Source organism: Amphiura filiformis, chromosome 7 (genome assembly GCF_039555335.1).
Source record: "Amphiura filiformis chromosome 7, Afil_fr2py, whole genome shotgun sequence".
Taxonomy (NCBI): domain Eukaryota; kingdom Metazoa; phylum Echinodermata; class Ophiuroidea; order Amphilepidida; family Amphiuridae; genus Amphiura; species Amphiura filiformis.
Genome location: NC_092634.1, coordinates 50,164,432 through 50,187,175, shown reverse-complemented (window position 1 = coordinate 50,187,175; position 22,744 = coordinate 50,164,432). Strand labels below are relative to the sequence as shown.

Sequence of the window (22,744 nt, the reverse complement as noted above, 5' to 3'; positions counted from 1 at the left end):
TTGGGCAAGATCCAAATGCAAACAATGATGGTAAAACCATTCTACATTCCCAATTAAAACAGGTTTCAAGAAATATCTGTATTGACCCTTTGCACGGATCCGTTATCTTGCTACCAAAATGGGGCCTCCATGTTTTTCACATTGTATGGATTAAGGGGGAACTACACCCCTGCCCAATTGTGTGCCTATTTTTGCATTTTTCTCAAAAATTATAGCGCATTGGGGACACGTAAATATATTTATATTATAGGGGCAAGGACTACAACTACTGCACTGGAAATTTTATTTCAGCACAGACAGCAATTGTGGAGTTACAGTCAAAAATGAGGGAAAACCAATATTTGATCAATAAATCAATAACTACTTGCTTTGAGTTGCTGAAATTCCAGTGCATTAGTTGTAGTCCTTGCCCCTATAATATACATATCTTACTTGTCCCTAATGCACTATAATTTTTGAGAAAAATGCAAAAATAGGCACAAAATTGGCCAGGGGTGTAGTACCCCCTTAACACTGTTCGACACAATGTGTGTTTTGGAACCTCACTTTGAGATGACCATGTAAAGGGAACCTTACATGAAGTGCCCTTAGTTTGAATGCTGTGTGTTCACTCTTGTTCATAGTACCAACTGAATTGGCTAAACAGTTCTTGAGATATGTGAATCTTATTTTAAGATTCTTTGCTGATTCAAAGTTTGCAGCCATGCATGTACTCAACCATGGTATATGTTTGCAAATAGTCTTCAGAACTAATTTATTGATATATATGGCCAATGATTTGAATTCAAGAAGGCCATAAGTGCATAATAGAGCCATAGCACTTACAACCTCCTTGCATGCGACCAGCAATATGTCTTTTCAAAAACAGCAGCTAATATCTGTACAGCATTTCATAAAGAGAGAGAGAGGAAGCTTTATAAGTTGCAAATCCTTCGCATAATAAGTTACGATGAACCGTAAAGTCAATTTTATGAAGAGAGTTTACGATCCATACCCAAATAAGTAATATCAGGATTTAAAACAGGAAACCATCTTCAAGTTATGATGAGTAAAGGATACATGTAGTCAGAAGTTTATGATGTGTTACTTTTGATATGGTGGGTTTAAAGTAAAATGGACTCCAGAATTTTGTTGAAGAAGTGCACACATTTCTGTGGTCCACTTTCTATAAAAGGGATACTGTATCTCATGCATAATGCTTACTCGAAGATATCAAGATTCTGCAGACTTAATATATTAGGCTATAGGATTTCAGCCATTCATTTGCGCAAATGAAGTCCGTCACAGCCGTCGCTTATTTCTCCAACGTACAGAGGGCAGAGGATGCTCGACTTGTATCAAGACTTAGTATTATATAGCATAATTGCGTTACAATCTGTAATCAAAGATCTGGAACTAAGTATGATCTAGTCTAGCAACCATCAATCGAGCAAAATTGTGAGAAGTCAGGTTTCACTATTGAAGCAGTGCACAAGCATTGCCGTCTGCAAACGTACATAAATTTTGGGCTAAAATCCCCCCAACTCAGTACTGGTACGCAAGCAATGCCGTCTGCACACATACATAAATTGTAAGCTAAAATCCCCCTTACTCCTGGTAAAGTGACTTCGCTTTTTATACAGGGATTAAATACGAGTGTCACGGCCCTGACGATATCTTCCGTATGGATGTACTAACAACTATATATACCATGGGATTGATCAGCTTTGATGTATTCAGGGCAATATTGATCTAGAAATGCTTAAGCCCAAATATTATCCCAAATAGTCTGTGGTTGTACAAGATTGGCTAGCTCTGACGCATTTGTGCTTACCACAAGCAATTCATCAAACGTTACACAACAGGTGGAGGGTGTTGGGATCCGAAACTACGGATGAGATTTGGTGGGGAGAAGGGAGATAAGAGGATAGGTCTGAATGGCATGTTTGAGATGTATAAAGTACACTGCCTGTTAAAAGTGAAGTAATAAATATGAATGTAGGAAACATTGGGCTGTTCCATTTAAAATCCACACTACCCCTGTGGAAGATTTTGGAAATACCTTCCACAGAGGGATTATGAGTTTCAAATAGAATAGACAGTTGAATAACTTCCATTTGAAATACTCACTCCAGTTGTGGAAGATATAGGTAAAGTCATAGTACAGAGGGAGTATGGGTTTCAAAATGATTAGCCCTGTCTAATTACATTTCAAAACATACTCCCCCTGTGGAAGATATTTCCCAAATCTTCCACAGGGGTAGTGTGGATTTTAAATGGAACAGCCCATTGCAATGCCAGACTGTGTCATGTAGCATCATGTCTGGACATTGCAATGGATCTATTAGAATGCCAGAGAATTTGTACGAGAGAAAACGAAAGTACCGTAAACGCGCTACCATTTATAAGTGGCTGTAAGCAGCCATATATTGGATTGTCAGACACTGGGCTGAAATAGTGGTTGTCAGTGTGACCTTAATTTTAGCCATCATGGGTAAGTCACTATAATTAACTTCCAAGTATAAGATGAAAAAAAGGGATAACCTAGAGAAGATTCCATGGATAACGCACCCATGATAATAAAGGGGAATGCATCCGTATCGATATATACTCACAAGATGGCAAAAGACTGACAACCTGTATGGAAATATCTGGCATATAAGAAGAGCAAACTGATGAATATCCATCAAGCTTTTTTACCCACTTTCATAACCCTAATCCTAATGGATAATCATGAATTCATATAAAGTTGCAGGTAAATTTTAGGTAATTCTTGGCCAAGCTCGAACATTTGGAGCACTTGTGGATACGCGATAAACACACGCACACATAGTGCGGTACAGAAGAAAGCATGCACATGCCTTACATTGCGTACATGTTTAGTACGCTACATGGACGCAATAGGTATGTTCGATCTTCGCCAAGAATTACTTAATTTACCTGTAGTAGATGTGAAAAATATTTTGAAGTAATGGTCTAGTTCTGCCTGGGAAGTATTCATGCAGTAGTCCAAGAAGTTATCAAATTTGTCTCTAAACAGAGATACCTTTCAGTTAGCTTAAACAACAAAGATTTAAATTGGTTACAATTGTATATTTTGAAAGCTAATTTGAAGAAATACAAACTGATCAGTCAAACATTTTTGCATGGTTAGTATTTCAAAACATAGGTTAAGACTAGAGAAATTTATAAGCTTACTGACTCAGTTATGCGATCAATTTCACCATCCTAAATGGACTGGCCTCGGGGACGTTGAAAGCATGCCGTGCATGTTGTTTCCTAGGATTGACAAATTGAATATAAATCTCGACAAATGAGATGTTATGCCTCTAATACTATAAATACTGTTTGTATTAAAGCTCAAGTTTATGTCAGGGCAAATTATAGTTAAAACGTACTTACAATCGGACATTCTTGCGGGCTTGTAGTGTACAAATTAAAGTACATTTATCAAGTTGAATATGAATTCAATGTGAAGTGAAGCTCTCTTGGGTAAAAGAGTACAGTCTGTATTGGCTACTAGATTGTTTTTGACGTACATACGAGTGTAGCGAACTTGGAGGGAATAACAACTTATTAAACATGTAAAGTGTTGATCCATTTAGACTTGTGATTCCCAATCAGCTCAAATCTGAACTTTTTAAAACTAATAATAAATCTTTTTGAAAATTGTTAGTATGATTGAACTGGATCAAGTTTAGTCTTACAAAGGGCTGTGTTTGTAGTGCTTCACAAAATCGGCACAATACGTTGCATGCATACCATATTTACTTACGCTCACTTCACACACAAACATGGTGGAGTACGGCCTACATTGGTGTGACTTCTTTGGTTTACACTAAAGTGTGAGAGTCACTGAACATAACTATAGACGTCAAGCCAAGTGACACAATGTGGCAGTACCTAATCGGGGTTTGTAATTTCCTTTCATAAGGAAACAAATCAAAACTAAACATTTCCAGATTGCAGATTATAATGTTAAAGAAAAACAAGATCAAGTCATTAATCAACAGGCCTAATTTGAAGCAATTGAATTCTCAGGTTTCTGTTCCGTTTGAACTACTAAACTTCCCCTTTTATTATGACATCCGTCTTCAGATCTGTCCTGTTGTAAACCGCGCACAATATCCTCATCATTTATTGTGATGCTAACTTGGTTTTTAAATTTGCTCTCCTATGTAAAAACGCAGTATATGCCTTGTTTGTTATCAGGGGATACTTTGTTTTACTTTAGGAATAACAGACTTGTATCCGAGTCCACCTCATCTAAGTCAGAGCCAAGTCCAAGTCTGATATCAAATTGGAGTTTGAACCCGATACACACATTTATTGGTTGAGCTATGAGTTTTAAAATATTGGGCGAGACATTGTCGAGTCCAAGATTTTATGTTGTGATTACAGCACTGAGTTGAGTCCAACCCGAGTCGGCTCTGACTCCGATGAGATGGACTCAGATGGCAAAATTCATGGACTCAGATGGCAATACTCAACTCATAAAAATATTTGATGTAAAGCATCCAATTTTATCATTATTATGTTTTGGATCCAATATATTCACACACTTCATTCACCAAAACACACAATAATGATATAAAAGTGGACTCCACTTGAGTCCAGACTCCAACGACACAGCACTGGTGGAGTGGAGTAGTAAGCTAAAGGCAGTAACTACTGTGTTACGTGGATTTAGATACTGCACTTACACTTGTTAAACAGACTTACCAAACTATCTCAAGTAAGAAGGCAGTATGTGGTATATCATGCACCTGCAGATACTGCATTCTTATTTGGGATGGTAATGACCAATATCATGCAGGAAGTAGTTGTTAGGTGTGATTACACTACATCACTTCATGGCACAGGTGTTTGATGTGTGCTGAAAAGAATAGATTTCCCTTAAGGGGGTACTACACCCCTCGATAAATTTGTGTCTATTTTTGCATTTTTCTCAAAAACTAATAACACAGTGGTAATAAAAGTTATGTATATTATAGGGGCAAGGAATCCAATTACTACACTGGAATTTCAGTGACCCAAGACAAGCGGTTTGTTATTTATGATCAGAAATAAGGTACCACTAGGATGTACCTCGTTTCCTATCATATATACTGAACCGCTTGTCTTGAGTCACTGAAATTTCAGTGTAGTAATTGGATATCTTGCCCCAATAATATACATATAACTTTTGTTACCAGTGTATAATTATTTTTTGAGAAAAATGCAAAATAGTCACAAATTTACCATATGGGTGTAGTACCCCCTTAATCTTTCCATCTATTACTGTGCATCGTGCATGTGATCATATCTGCACAGGGCGAATTGACATTACTGCTATACATGTAATTTTGTATTGACATGTGTGGCAATCAAGACCCATAGTTCTCTCTTCTCATATGTTCCTAACCTCTCCTCTCCTCCTCTCATATGTGCCTACCTCTCCTCTCTCCTCTCCTCTCCTCTCCTCTCCTCTCCTCTCCTCTCCTCCTGCTCTTCTCCCTCTCTCCTCCCATCTCTTCCCCTCTCCCCTCCCTTGGAAAGACCCTCATTGGCATTGAGTATTCTGATGCACACATAAACCCGCATTATCAGTGAGCACTCATAGTCCTCGAACGCAAGCTTCTATGAGCAGTTGGCACTGATTTTGACTACGGAAGACTCAGAAGTAAGCTAAATTAGAGCTGCAGAGACTTAACTTTGAAAGATATTTTGGTTCCACACATAACCAAAATGAAAGTTGGGTGCCTCCCATGTTTGCCATCTGTATTTATAATGCACACTTAAACAGTTGGCACTAGCATGTGCGCTTATGCTTAGTATAGTGTTCTTGACAACACTGTCAGGTGAAGGGGAAGAGAGGGATTATGGGTAATGCAGTGTCTGAATGAAGATAGGGCTTGTGTTCTGATGGAGGATGTTAAGGCTTTGAGAAAATTACTGGGAATCATATTCTGGTAAAATGGAAGCAAGCAAAGAGTACTGATGGACTTTTGTCGGTTTGATGTTATTTTCAGATGTGTTTGCTTTATAGACAATTGTGAATCCTCTTTTCCTGACTATGGCCTTATCTGTATCAGTCCACCATTCTAAGATTATCGGGGGAAAAAAGAACAGAATTTGAATCATTGTCATATTAGATTTACAATATTTAAGAAATAAATCAATGGTAATGCAGTGTCCAAGTGATATGTCAGGGGCAGTAAAACATCAATAATTGGTGAGTCACAGCTGAATCATTAAATTTTTTTATCTACACTGGGAATTGAACATGGGACCTCCTACTCCAGAATCACAGACTTCAACCATAAGGTGTCAGGCTACTTTAAAAAATGGAAAGCGTTATTCCTGTGTATAAAATAAAGGATATATTAATTGTGAGTAATGAAGTCTTCTCAAACTGTTATGCACAACATTGTTTGTTCATTTGTATCAACTTTCATCACATAGACAAAGTAATAAAAACAATGTTAAATTATTCTTTTGTTTATTATCTTCCCTGCATACAGGCTACTTCACCAAACTAAAAACTTCAAGTTGTACTTTGACAGCAAGCACTATGTTGCGAAAAAGATTTGACTCCTCCATGACCTCGTCAGCAGCGGCCTCATCACCATGTACGTGGAGGTCAAGGCGAAAGACTACATCAACGAGATGGTGGCAGAACCTATCTATGATAAGCACTCCAAATTTGCGACAATACGAGATAGGAGAAAAAGCAATGGAACCTTAGTGCCACCAGTGGCTAAGTTGGCTACTATTGATAGTTCTGAGGTAAATGTTTTAGTTAACCCCATGAGAACTACCTGCCGATTGGCCGAAAAGAAGTTTTCATTATCAATAGGCCCAATTAGTAACATTGTTGGAATAATTTCAACACGCAAAAAATTGTGGTGAATTTGAAAAAATTTGCAAAGCTCCATTCTGATTAAAATGAAGATATCATGTAATTGACCAATCAGAGGCAATGTTAGATCGGCAGGTAGTGCTCAGATGGTTAAGCATGAGCTAGAAATTCCTGGGCTAGAATTTTGTTGTTATGGGAGATTCAACTAAAATTCTTGCTATTGAATTTGCAAGGATTTGGTTTGATCCTTGCACATCTGTTGTGGGGAATCTTTGCAAGAATGGATCTTTAGATTCATGCCAAAATTCTAGTTCGGGGTGGATTTCAGACAAGCTTGTAATGCATGTTGAGTGTCACAGCTTATCACATCTCTCCAATATATAAGGAGGACTTCTGATAGGTTGGGGACAGATGGTGACCTGCTAAAGTCTGCAAAAAATGAATGCAGATTGTGGAGATGGATATCAAATGGGCATTATTGTGTACAATATATTTGATTGATATCAAATATTTGTTCTGCACATAATGTCCATTTGAAACCCACACAGAAATGGGACCATTTAAGACCTTCAGTTAATGATGAAGTGGTATGAGGATGTGGTCATCATGCGCAGAGTTTTTTGTGGATTTTAGACTCGCATGCTCATATTACTGAGTCCGAAAACAGTACTCGGCTCATGACAATGACATCCAGATACCATTTCACCCATTAACCTAAGGTTGTAATTATGTAGCCGGTGAGTACAGTACATATTGATAGTGGCGATCTTCTTGGCTAGTCGTCTTGGACATAGGTGACAGAGAAGCTTCATAACCAGGTGAACAGAGATCGGTGAACATGGTCCAATAGTGATTATCAGTTAGTAGCTTAATTGAGACAGATGATTTTTATTGTGCTGTAAAGTGTAAACAATTTCTGCACTCCGAAATATAAAGGTAAAGGTAAGAAATAACGTGGAAAATTGAAGCAGATAACATCCATCTTTCCTTTGTTCATAAGCTGCACATTTGCAAGTGAATTTATTTGTACTCAAAATGTTAACAAGTTTGAATCTCAATGTTTAGTCAAGCTACATGGTTTACCGTTCCACACAGTAGGTAAAGTTAATTTCATTACCCAGAACTGCAATCCTAGAATCCTACAAAAGTTCAGCATACATCCGCAGTCAAACAGTTGGCCATTTTGTTGTGGATCAATAAGCTAAGTGTCAGGCATGAGACACGGCTTTGATAAGATTGAATCCGTTGTCACTTTCTTATGTTGATTTCCTTCCCAGGGTAGATTTCCTCAGCAAACCACCACCACACAGAGAACCCCTTGTTTTACCCCGTCCATAGTTATCAGGCTTGATGGGCCTCTTTCGTAATGATTTGCCTTCCAACAGGTGTTCATATGATAATGAATGAAGGAAACTATTCCAGATTTAAAGTGGTTTAATATTAAGTTTGGTTTCCTTTGTTTCTCCATATTTGGTATATAGAGTTTGGTATTCACATCAATAATGATAGTTCCACTTTTGAACTGGTTTTAATTCAATTAAGCTTAACCAAATTGCTTTAGAGACATAGTTCTGTATCTACTTCTAAAAGGAAATAAGAAAAGAGATGGTTCCAAAGTTTTAACTGATTTAAAGCAATCTTGGCTCTGATATACATACTACGATTATGACTTGGTATCATATGCCTGGAAAGCTGTATTTTGGTTCAAAATGATATTTATTGGGGGTAATGAGAACAGGCTTCCAAATTGGTAGGAAAATATGATCTTTCCTTTTTATGGTCCCAAAATGACGACTTTTTCATGTGGTTTGGATGATGTTTTAGCTTTCCAATCTGTATTCAAGCAAGTTCAAGCATTTTACATTGAACTTGGTGATATTCTTGTACCTAATCATACTTTTTTCTATATATAAACTTGACTAGGACGAGTTAATTGACCAGTTAACTCACTTATGAACATTTTGTTGGATACAAGAAGGTCGTAAACACATAGTAATAACAAAGCACTTAGGGTCTTCTTGCATCTGACCGTCTTCATGTAGGTGTGTCTAAACATTGACATAGTTTGAATGTAATATGGTTTTGGTGATATTAGGTGACACTGTGTACCAGGACTGGATTAAGTTGGTCGACTAATAGGTAATGATTAAACAAAATTCTCAGTCATCTTTTCAACTAGGCTTTTCATCAGCATTGGAAAGTATTCAATTTCCTTTCGTGTTGCAGAATTTGTTGCGTTAATAGCTAGATATGATTGAAGTCAATCGTTAGATAAACAAACCATAGAAACTTGTGAGGTTCATTTGCAGTGTACATCCTGTGGGGACTGTCATCAGCATCATCTATCTACGTAATCGCGCATCTGATGCCAGTTTTGGCCGAACTGATCTAAAGCCGACTTAATTTATCATGACAGACCTTGAAAAGCACTAACCTTTATCATGATAGACCTTGAAAAGTACTGACCTTATGATTTAAATGGTTTCGGAGATCGTCTCTTTTCTGGTAAAATCCTGCCGCGTTAAGTTTGATCAGTAGTACGATTGTATGGAAAACAAATATTTTGTCAATGTGAAGTGATCCTTGTTTTCTGTTCAGATTCTCTCTCATCACTTTCCATATGATGGTTAATTCTGCATGGATCCTGGATGGTTTTATTAAAGTTGCGCATTTCCATGCTAAGAGACAAACTTTATATTAGGGGCCAAAGAGGTATGGATTGGATAGCATCAAATGTGTGATATAATATGTGTAGACTGACCACTGGCACTGCAGGAATATATTTCTCTGTTTTGAAATTTACATATTTTTGAAAATATTGGGATAATTTTTGTCATAAAAAGTGGACCTGTTTGACTTCTTCTTTTTATATGAAATTTATGATTATTTTAAAGATAAAACGTTGTTGCTAATTGTTAGGAAGAATCCAAAATGTTGCAAATTGTTCCAAAATATGTTGAAATTTGACATCATGGATAATATTTTGGATAATTATGTGAAATGCATGATTCAAGTGAGGACAAACTTGCCTAGTATGGTTAAGTAGTTTTTAAAATATGCTGGGTCATTATGTAAGACTGGGAATCCACCTGAGCTAGGTATTTAATGAGTCATGTTTTAGGTTTTCAATAGTGGGTATTGTGCAGTTTGGTTGGCATTTAAGTTTGACAGATCAAAGAATGCTATAGTTGCTCATCATAGTTTTCTAATGTGCCTGACAATTTGACATCTCTGACATAACAGAATATTAAATACCTGTATTTAGAATTGATTATGATTTTAAACAGATTCCAAGTTGATAGAATTGTCAATAAATAATTGAATTCCTGCTCCCTCTTATCCGCCTTACGCATGTGTGTGTGTGGCATGCCAAGAAGAAAGCACAACTTGATCTAAAGAACTGAAGCGGGGTGCGTGATAGAAAACTTAAGTAGCTATTTAGCTAATCATGGCAGATAACAAGATCCAGCAGCCTGGTGTATATCTTTTGTCGTTTCTGATCTCCGTTTCTTCCAATATTTTATTTTCTTCTTTAGAGCTACCATACCCTCAGCATGACACATATTATTAGCCTCTTATGTGTTCATTTCGAGGTGAAGTAGGTAAAATAGTAAGAAATTTTGCAAAATGTTAAACATTTCAGAATCTTGTATTTTCATGACCATATTTGGAATGTGAATAAAAAAATACATTCAAATGAGTGCAAACATGCTCAGTATTAGTTGAGTGTTTCTAGAGATAGATCAGATATTTTTTGTGTAAACTCTATGATAATAGTGTGGAAGGCATTAACTATTATAGCAGGCAAATTGTATTGAGGTCATCCTTACAAAATTTGTTAGCAAACGATGAGTTTTCAAAAATTGAAAACTTGCACTCATATTTTGATGTGGGTTTTGATGCAAAATGAAGAGTTTCCTGTTGGTGGCAGCTTAAATTGGTGAAAATTGAGGATGATGTATGAAAGATGCTGATGACGAGGGTTGCGGGTTGAGCGGCATAGAAGATGAGTGTTTGCAACAGATGTTACTGACAAAACGTTTGAGGGGATTATTTGGTGTGACATTTTGGTCTTACCCTTGTTAAAAGACACAAATATTGCTGGTTTGCGAAGTTTGGTAAAAGGTCAAGCCAATTACTACAATTAGACTTTTACAGGCATGAGAATTTTCAGTTTTTAAACTAAATTCAGGTTTTTTTTGTCAAAATTTCTGCAACTTTATTTAATTTCAGCCTGTTTTTGGTACCTTTTGTCCAATTTGACAATTTTCAGTTTTTTCAGTTTTTTTTAGGAAAGTGCAGTCTCATGCCTGCTTTTAACATGGAAATAATTTTGGCAAATATGACAGACAACAAAAAGAGTTTTCACAATTATGAAGTATATGAAACATTTTCAGCATGCAAATAAAGTACAATGAAGCTTTAAGCTTATCAAACTAATTTAAAAAAGAATAAGCAAACTTAAAGTTTTGTGTGAATTATGGTATACCTTTGGTGGTAACTTAAGTGACTTGCAAGAATTCAAATTACAAAATGTTGAAACACACCCTTACACAAAATGGAATTAAAATACAAACAATTAGTATGTTTGGGGAAATCATTTAATGCTTCTCTAAGAATAAACTTTGAACTTGGACATTTTTGTTTCAGCTATACATCCACACCCAGCTGGTACTTGAAAGAATAAAATAGCACTTAAAATGAATGCCATATTATATAATTGGCAGTTCCACCTTAGGGACTGGAATCAGCGCAAATCAGATTGAGATCAACGGATGTTTGCCCAGTTCATACGTATTGCTCTATGGATCTGTTAGGAATATGGCATTGCTTCGTGTAATGAAATGTGTGTTAATTTAATTTGGCTAAATATTTCCAGGCAGGAACATCGTTTGTCAGATTGTGGAAAGGCATGAAATGAAAGCAAGTTTGTCGATTAAAATTACATGTTTGAACAATTACTTTCCATATGAATATATGGTTTAAACAACATAATGGCTTCTTTGGTCAAAACAAATTTAGATTTGTGAAAACAAACAAACACACTAAACAATAAACTTGAGGATATTCGTCAGGATTATTCATGATAAGATCATCATCATAAAAAACGTCATTCAAGTTACCTGATCCCGCAAGATATGTTCTGAATTCTGATCGGTGCGCACAACTTTCAAAATGACAGAAAGAATAGCACTTTCAATCAAAAAGACCAACAGTATGCAAATATACCAACCAACTTTGGCGAAAATAATGTTAAGTGTCGCCATTTCACAAACCACAATGAATTTTAAAATATTACCCATCCAACCTCACAATGTCAATCATTTTGATATCATAATAGTGTGGATAACAATTAAGGTGGTTATGGAGGCATTATAAAAGTGCTCTAAGCATGTTTTAAACAGATTATTTGAGTAGAGCAAAAGTACACTGATCAATATGCCTTTTGTTTGAGTCAATCGGACATGCGGTTTTCAAAATATATCAATTTATATTTTCTTTGTATCTTATTGTTTTATCAATAATCAATAAAGTTAATGAGCTAAAATGACTGGAGAAGCTCATTAACATATAATTTTGCCAATATTTTGCTAAAATCCATGCATAAATGTTCAGGGTACTTTTATTTTGCATACTTTTGCCCTGAAACTTGGTCAAAGTGTTTCTAATATGTTCTAATGTATTATATAGTGAAGCCGCCCCTAATTTGCATATTTGCATATTTAATTAGCATTTATGCAAATTAGCTCATTAATTATGCAAATATGCTAATTAGAGGGCGGCTTCACTATATAATACATTAGGACATATTAGAAACATTTTTGACCAAGTTTCAGGGCAAAATTATGTAAAATAAAAAAGTACCCTGAACATTTATGCATTGATTTTAGCAGAATATTGGCTAAAATTACATATTCATGAGCCTTTGCAGTCATTTTAGCTCATTAACTACATTGATTATTGACAAAAACAATAGGATACAAAGAAAATATAAATTGATGTATTATGGAAACCGTATGTCTGATTTGCTCCAAACAAAAGGCATATTGATCAGTGTACTTTACCATACTCAATTAATCTGTTTAAAACATGCTCAAAGCATTTTCTAATTTCTAGAAAATGCATCCAATACCACCTTAAGCTTCCCCCTAATTAACCCTTGTTAATCAACAGGTGTCGTATGGCACCCTCGCTAATAGTTATTAATTAAACTTGGGGCTGATTAGATTAGCCTATCTCTACGTAGTCAGGGTATTTTATTAACCACAAAGTTATTTCCCTGGGTACCTTCAACGTCCATCATACTTGTGTCCGTCATCTCACTGTAATTATGACTTATTAATGTAATAGATAGTGACAACTGCGGACCACTTCCATTTTGTGTGTTAGCCGCAACTGTAGCCTTGGACTTGTTGAACTTTGTTTTGCGGTCTGTGTGTGCATCCGTCCGGCATGATGGTTCTAAAGTTTGTGACGAAAGGAGTATATTTCAAGTTTTTCTGACAATTATTGTTCATGAAACTCTTTTTGATATATAAGTCCATGAAATATGATAAAATAATTGAACAAAAAGTTATTTTGAATTTTTAGAGCATTCTTGTCAACAACCCTTTATACCGAATTGACCAACTATGCATTGTGTCTTTGAGCCCCTCTCTGTCTAAACATACAGTTTGGATCCTACAGAGGCAATAATGTTGACAATTGTATGTGAACTGTATTTGCCTGGAAAAATTGGGGAATTGATGAATTTCATTCACAGGAAATTTGGTAATCTGGAGGGAAATTATGCTTTTTTGTTTGGATAAAGAAATACATAGAAATAATGGGAAATTCTGATATGTTGGAGGGAAATTTGTCTACATTCTTAGGAAATCAAAACCTGTGAACTGTACCCATTCATCCCCAGATCTATGGAACTGGATTTCAGTTCCATTTTGGGCATACTTACACAACCTGCTTTGGTGAAGCTTTTTGTTTAATATGGTCAAAATCATAAATATGATAAAACTAAAAAAAGTTTTCAGTCAAATAAATAAGGTCCCAAAGAAGATTAACTTTCTTGATTTGAGTGTCTCTGATGAATTAAAGTTGATTGAATGAATGAAGAAGAAAGGGTCTATTTAAAAAGAAATCTTCTTAAAAAGATGAGTTTGCAAACTTTAAAACAAGACAAGATAGATGATAAAAACCATAAGCTAAAACACTTGCTAGACTTTTGTTGTGGTTTCTTGCAAAGTCATAGATCATATTTTCTCTAAGGGTGAATGACTGATGTAGCAGATATAGAAACCATTAGTCAGTTATGGCTTATATCAGGAAATACTAGAGAAACATTTATGGAAACCAAGACACACAGTCCGTGCCCTGCAGCTACAACTTTTCAAGATCTTGACAAATTTTGATTCAATTTGGCCCAATTCTCTGTCAACTATGACTGACTATAAGAGATAATATGGTTAGATTGTCGCAAAAAAGTGTTATCTGGAAAAGCTGCTTTGTAGTTGTTTATGTTTTGATACTTGTGATAGCATTTCTGTACATATTTCTTGGATAGGTTGAGTATACAGTAAGAAATACTGCCCTGTATTTATTTCCCATCATGCACTATTCCACTTTGAATGCTTTGTGCTACGGAATCTTGTCCTCACACATATTTAGAAAATAATGGCTGCGCAACAGTAAGTCTAACATACAAATGTGGAATGCTGGCGGCTGATGGGACCCCTCTGGAACAGTGTATGATGGGATATATCATATGGAACAAGCATAGGGCAACTCCCTAAATAGGCTATGATAACCAATCACAGGCCATGTAGAGTTTTATTGACAGAAAAATCACACACAAACTTTCTGTCTTATTGTATGTTTCAAAATCATATTATTCTAACAGAATCTCAAAATTGATCACAAAGCAGCTATCAGAGTAACATTTTTTATACTTCGTGACGCTGTGTTTTAAATTTGATAATTATTTTCAAAATATCTAAGGGCATTTCACAAAATAGTGAAATTGGACTTTCCTGTGCTATATGACAGGTGGTGCTGATGCATTTCACCTATATGCACTGTCCACGGTGTTTAGAGTAAGAGCACCAGTGTGAGAAAGAACAGATCATGTTTGTTGATCATCAACTTGACATCATGATTGCTAATGATGAGCCGGTCAAGCCCTTCATTAAAAACAAAGAAATTGAACTTTCCTGGGAATTGCAGCATTATATTGCAATATTTCACCCTTTATTGTCATGATGGTCTCATAATATAGTGATTGATAGCAGGTCATGGTTGTGGAAGATTATCTTGACGTCAAGAAGGCTTAAATGTGCAGCAGCTTAAGGGTGTTTCTCAAAGTCATGAAATTGGACTTTCCTGGTTTTAATTCTACTGTAATGTTTCTTTGCATTGATGGTTTGAGTACCTGAATCAAATGAGACCAGGTCATGGTTATTGCGGATTGGAATGACGTCAAGACACTATGGACGACAAGAGCCTCATCCCAATGGCATAGTCCAATAACCTCAATTACATAATCATAGTGCAAAATTTGACCTCAAGTTGCAGAGTATGAGTTTTTGTACCCAAATCTTCAAAGGTCATTCAATGAATGTACAAATGTATTGGGGTTTAAGAACTGTTCCCCTGATAGATGAGCATGTTGTGGATTCTAGTGAGAAGAGTTTGCAGGTTCAGCTGGTTACATCTGTTTCAATCAAACTGTGGTGTTTAACATTTGGTTTCTTATTGATTATTAACTTGATAACTTATTTTCAAATAACATCCTTTGAAGAAAACAAGAAAACATTTGGTCAGTTTTATATGACTAGTTTATGAATGATGCTTATTTATAGATACTAGAGGTTTTGTGGAAAGTTGGAATGCGCAACAGTATGGTGGGTGTATCAAAAATATTTTGTTATGTTGACAATGGCTAATTTATAATAGGTAATTGCTCTCCTCAAAATTCCATTGTGTGTCATCGGCTGTTAACTCGAAAATTTAGTGGAATGTACTTGTCTAACATAGAACCTATTCTCTAGAAATCCAAACTGTGAATGTTTTAAACAGCAAACCAAAAAACAAATTTACCACAATTAAAATCTTAACTTTATTGAAATATTTTTGTTGATGCAAGAATATATAGGACAGGTTATGAATGATGACACCACCATGTATCGCTACTCTTATCCAACATGCTTGTATGTGTCACTAGCATAGTGTGAGAGTTCGTGGTTGCAGTACCGTGACAAGCAGAGCATTGCAGCTTAGGTGTATCGAAGATCAAAATCAGACTACATATCTATTTTAGCAATTTTGACCTCATTGATGTAATGTGCATATTTCAAGTAATATAAATTCCTATTACTCACCAATATTATTGGGATTTTGATAGAGTTTGACGTATGTCATGCAACATACCTGAGATCGTACGCTTTGCACATGTTTGCCATACGCACCTGAGGAACATACTGTTAACACATTGAATCTCAAGAAAGTATGTTTATAATAGTAACATGACATAGTGATATTTCCTGCAGCTTGCATTTAAGTTCCCTTCTACCTATGCATTCAATGCTATACACCTATGCCATGTTCACATCAGTATAATATCCAAATGTTTCACGGATTTGTTTGATCGAAATTGAAAACTTGTAATACGATACGCCATTATTCTCATAAAAGGGATGAATATGGCATATATCTAGTTGTCTATATTATTGGAAGTATTAATGAATAAATAATAATAATAGGCAAATTGAGGAGAGCATACATTTTAACTTCAAAACAATACTTTCAAAGAAAGTGAGCAAATACTTGTTGGTGTAAACAATATCATGCAATTGTCATGACAAAATCGCATACATACAGGCATGGTATTAGTATACATTTTGTCCCATAAGAAGTTGAAATTATAAGACTCATCATGACATTTCTACAATGAAACCTTAAGTTGCCCACAAAGCAATATGTAAGTTAACAGTGGATCTGTTACTAGTGGGCACACATGGCTTCCTGATGCGCCATATGGCTTCCATTACCTCCTGCAGATCATTCACCAAGATAGCTTCACCACCAGGGACTACTTGTAGGTAACCTCAACTCCGAGGTTACGGAGAAAGCATCGCAAGGAGCAAAACGGGCTATGTTTCTCATCAGTTGTCAGAGAGAAGGGGTAAGGGGAGGGGGGTAATAAAGGTGAGGAAGCCAGATAGGATGGTCCTGAGGCAATCCATGATTCAGAGTGAAAGATGAGTCTTGCCCCCTTCCCATTTTTGACAGGAATAATGCCTGGCGCAGGAAGGTGGGGTTTGGTTTGGACATTTGTGTGTGCGTTGACCCTTAATTGATTTCTCCAGTGTTTTTAATTATAATTTTGTTGGGTTTAGGGTAAGGATATGCATTGGAAATGTAGATCTTCATCATATTTGATTGGATCGCTGAAGGTGATCGAAGAGGCCTATGATAGGAAGAGGGGTTGTTATCAATACCAGATTTAACCGTACATTGACCCTTGAACAATTTTTTATTAAAGATATGAAATAAAATTGTTGTGTAACAAGTCGCGTTAAAATTTTAATTCTGCTAAAGTGAGCAGTGTTCATGTTGGATTTATTTTGCTTTTTTTTTTTTTGCCTCAGGCAGCAGGGTGAATAACACTCTTGAAATCTATAATGTGAAAAAACTTAAAATCACAAATTTAAAAATGAGTGAAACTGTTCAAAATTGGTGAAGCGCAAAAAGTTAATCAGCTGATCAGGTGAAAATTTGCACTTAAAAAGATAATTTTTTTAAAGTTATGATTATGGAAGACAGCATTTACTGATAATGAAAACAAAATCTGAATCTGTTTCTACTTTTCTTACTGATGGGTCCTCTTCTATCCCATATGTTACATATCTTACACTATGATCTGGATGGTCAAGATAAAATTGGACCAGGATGAAAATGTGTTGTACAGACAACTCCATTGGGAAGAGTTAATGTAACGGAAGCCCTATATTCTTCATGTGATGTGCAATGATACACTCCACTGTGCCTTTGGGAATGGAGTCCAGAGAGAAGGGGTGCATGACAACAATATGGTTTTAACCACTGCTTATTATATGTAATTAATATGAAATTTGCTGATGCCCATGATAATAGCTGTTAAACACCTGTTGAAGAATTTAGGTCATAGGTGCTATGTCCCAAAATGATCTGATCTCCAGTGGCATAGTTCAGTCATTCCATTCTATAATTGTGGCTCAAAGGTTGACCTGGTGTTGGGGAGGATGAGGTTTTGTACCCAATATATTCAAGATGTCATTTTATGTGTGTACAACATATTAGGGTTAAAGAACTGTGCCTCTCTGATGAGGTTGTTGAAGATTCTAGTGAGGATGATTCTTGTTATCTATTGGGATTACTCAGGAACATGACACACTGATTGAAGTGACTGGGTCATATCTTCAATCAATGCATTTTCTACCAAATTGACAGTCATGGTAGTATTGTAAAAAGTAAAGTTGCAAGAGATGAACTTATGGCACTGCAGGTCCATTGGTCTTGTGAATCTATAGACATAGGAAAAAATGCACATATGATGAAAGTACAATATAACTCTTGCTGCTTTTGTCATTGGGTTCACTACTGCTAATTGCAAGAGCCAATAGGCTATTCCAGTTGAAATCTGAACACCCTTATGAAAGACACAACCTTAATCTTCCACACTGGGAGTGTGAATTTCAAATGAGGTTACCTGAATGGGTGATTCCATTTGAGATACATTGTATATACCTGTGTGGGAGATTACGTTCATGTCTACCACAAGGGGTGTATGTATTTCAATCGGAATAGCCTGATAATCCAGTGTCTTGGTTCCTTTGCATCAGGAATTGTTAATATTATGTGTGTGTCTGTACTTTGTGATTGCGACATATTTCATTTACAACAAGTAGCATATTATGAGTACATTAAACTTCTTTCCTATTGCCCTGTATTATAAAATTAACCATCACAGCAAAACATCAATTATCAGTAATGAAAGGTTCCTTGCAAAAATGATCAATGTTGCTTATTATTGCTTAATAATATTATGCTTGTGTTTTGATCAGTTTTGGTACTTGATTATGTACTTTGGTTCTTATATGGATACCCAAGAACACCTTTCATTTCTTAGATCATTCAGCTTGAAAAAGAACACCTTTGATACTAAAAGTGAACAAAGATTCCAAACTAAGTATGTCACATTACACACATAGTGTTGTTGTGCACATGGATAGACAATGCAATTGCAACATTTGAACTCTTTGTCGATAGATGTGGAAATGTGCAACAACCTTCCATACTAATTCACCAGCCATGCCTCATTTAGTTAAATTTCCTCTATCACATTGGCATAGAGACACATCAAATTATGTAATTCATTGCTAAATCACTCGTTCTGTGTCTGGGCTCGTGATTTCATCTGTAAATTGATGTCAATTTGAGGAAACCTCCCAGGAATAAACTTTGAATTGGAGAAATTAGGACACTGTTACTATGAAACTAAAGTCAAAATTGAACTTAAGGCTCTCTGAGTTACAAAGCCTGTGCCTCTAACTTACATTTAACCACTTGTTCAAAATTCAAACTTTTAGGGGCATGTTTCAAAAATGCCTATTTGAACCAGTGCTAATCCATGTGACAGTCTTCAATCTAAAGTTTTTTGAAAAAAATCGAGTTTGTTTTGGATCCACAGAATAAGGGATTGTATTGTAGTGATTTGTTTCAAGGGGTTGAAACCCAAATTACAAAAAAAACCACATCCATATATATATAACCTGCGAAGATTCTAATGCACAGAGGCACTTAGTGCAAACAGGGATAAGGGCAAAAATGGATTTGAACTGCATTGTATTTCTAAGCACAAGTTGTGTCATTTTTGTGGCCCACTTTTGTAAGTTAAGTGGAGTCAGTCGAGTTACTGTACAAATTCAATGCGATAGAGTCACTTAAAATCATTTGAATCAAATTAAAATAATTTTAACTGGCGTCAAGAGTCATGGCTTATAGTAACAACGGCTTTATCTGTTAGAAAAGACCATAAGGAAACATTTATTTAAAAAAAGTGAAATTCTGATAAAAAGATGTTTTTGATATTTACCTTACTTTCACCTGTTACCTTTTGGTGACATCTCTCACCACACACAGAGGATGCAGGACATGTATATTGACTCTGTCAACTTAGCTGGCATTATGAAGACTTAAGGGAAACAAGGGGGTTCCTGATAACTGACCTGGCCATGGTGCTTGTTCCTTTGTGGTATCAAACCCTGGATTCTTACCCAAAAAATCCATCCAATAGCAGTTTGTATGCAAAAATTCAGGCTTTATAAAAAGAATGCCTACAATCTTGGGGAGTTTCAAATTTATCATTTATGAATTTTCTGTTTTGGTATCAAATTGCGTAGCAATTTTTTTTTTCGGATCAGTTTTAAGTAAGGTAATATCTTTGATTTTATTCTTTGTATATTGCTCATACAAAGAAAAAGTAAATCAATTTGGCCGGGAGCTTCTTCTTTTTGCCCATATTTCAAATTCAAAATTAGAAAACTGAAAAGTCAGCAGTTTGATGACACCACTCAAATTAAGCAAGTAAGCAAGTGGATTATGACATTTTCCAGCTATTTACAAAGTAAGGATAATCAGAGGTTTTAGCCAAAAATGACTAATAAAAAGAAATTATTCAATAATAATAATAATAATAAACAGAAGCTATTGCTCATAAAGTCTTCTTAATATCACTATCTGTGTAGTGTCAGATCACCAATGGGCTATTCCAGTTGATATCCATATACCCTCTGTGGAAGACACGACCTTAATCTCCCTCACAGGGAAGGTAAATTTCAATTGGAGTCCATTCAGCTCTGCCCATTCAGGTAACCCCATTTCAAATTCACACTCCCTGTGTGGGAGATTAAGGTCATATCTTCCACAGGGGGTGTATGGATTTCAACTGGAATAGCACAATGGCCATTAGTGTGAGATATGTAACACAATCCAGCCTTGACTCAAACCATAAGTCATTGAATTTCAAAATTGAATCAGATAATTTGTAATACAAACTAATTAGTTATATGAGATTCCATTAGACTTGCTAGCACTGAAAAAGCATGGGTGACTGCCATATATGAAATGTCTTTTATCATTTTCAAATCAGTGTCTTACTGTAAGCTTTGGCATCTCAAGAAAGGTCATATTTTCCCTAAAAATATGTAGGCCTGAGATATGTTGCATCATTAATATGATGTATATTTGTGTACATCCATATCAAAAGCGATGCACTTTGTGGCTCCTACATGTGTCTCATTTCACATAATAGCTTAGAATAAATACCAGAATCATCTCAAGTGGAGGTCACTTCAAATCATCCCAAGTCACATGGTTTAGGAATACAGAGAGAGAATATTTCTGAACCATGTGACTTGGTGATGATTGGAAGTGACCTCCACTTGAGATGAGTCTGGTATTTATTCCAAGCTATAAATGTGAAATGAGATACATGTAGGAGCCGACAAGTGCATCATTTTGATATGGATGTACACATTTGTGCTTCTAATATCCACAACTTGCACTTTTTTTTAATTGGAACAAATCGTTTTGGCGATGGTCCTCATCTTAAAGGTACAAAACCGTAAGAAAAAATACCACATTTAATATCGGATGTACAGTTCATCACAACCGATTTTTACTACTTGAGATTTTTGAACCGCAGCATACCGGTATCTTTCCATGTATTTATATACTATATAAATGTGGCACAGGGCAGCTATTTTATTCATCAGATTTACCTGGTACATGTAGCTTGCAATATTGCTTAATCATTTCAAGCTCCTGCCAGTTTGAAATGTGGCATATAGCAGCCATTTTATACATCAGATTTACCTAGTACCTACATAGCTTGCAATATTGCTAGAGATCATTTCAAGCTCCTGCCAGTTTGAAATGTGGCATATAGCAGCCATTTTATACATCAGATTTACCTAGTACCTACATAGCTTGCAATATTGCTAGAGATCATTTCAAGCTGCTGCCAGTTTGAAATTTGGTACAGAGCAGCTATTTTATCCATCAGATTTACCAGGCACCTGTAGCTTTCAATATTGCTAGAGATCATTTCAAGCTCCTGCCAGTTTGAAATTTGGTACAGAGCAGCTATTTTATCCATCAGATATACACCTGTAGCAGCAATTGCAATATTGCTAGAGATCATTTTCAATCTCCTGTCAGTTTCCCCATTGAACCAAGCCCTCCTATGTACCTTGACCTGATTGAACACTTGTTAACCTCATATTCCAATCTTGATCAAAATTTCCTGAATTCAGCCTTATCAACTTCCTTATAGGGTAGCAAAAAGTTAATTAATCGTACAAGTGATGATCTTTTTTGACAGCAAGAGATAATATTTTGATTAGCACATCAAAGTTTTTATTATGAGTTTGGCACAATTGATTAACTCCTCTCCGCAGAGGTACATCAATGCAGGTTCCAGATCAGATTGTTTAAAATATCAACATTTTGCATTTTTGTGATCATAAATTATACCAAATGTATATGAAATTCAAATTAATACAAATATGCCTAGTATTGGGGCAGTATTTCTGTAGGTAGGACTCAGAATTTCAGGTTAAAGAGTGTAACAATTAATAACTTTCTATGTTGAAATTCACATAGTTTTCAAGTACTAAATTAAAATTCTGTGTTAATTTGGGTTATGTCATGGACACTGCTGATTGGGAAAACATTGGCTGATTTCCTCATAATAGAGTACAAGGAATTATCTTGGATTACTTGATTAAAATTTAATAAAAACTAATTACACTGAGACTAATTAATCTAAGAAATAATTTCGTTAATTTTAGGAGAAATATGTATAATAACATGGGAAGGTGATCTAATTTG

The 22,744-nt window shown here is 35.7% G+C and overlaps 1 protein-coding gene across 1 annotated transcript in view; it reads left to right on the top strand.

Annotated features, from left to right (window-relative positions):
• LOC140157283 (beta-chimaerin-like) overlaps positions 1-22,744 on the top strand; it is a 127,652-nt gene that overhangs the window by 92,089 nt on the left and 12,819 nt on the right. Inside the window, 1 exon segment of the mRNA XM_072180425.1 lies at positions 6,483-6,747. Coding sequence (XP_072036526.1) covers positions 6,483-6,747 — 265 coding nt within the window.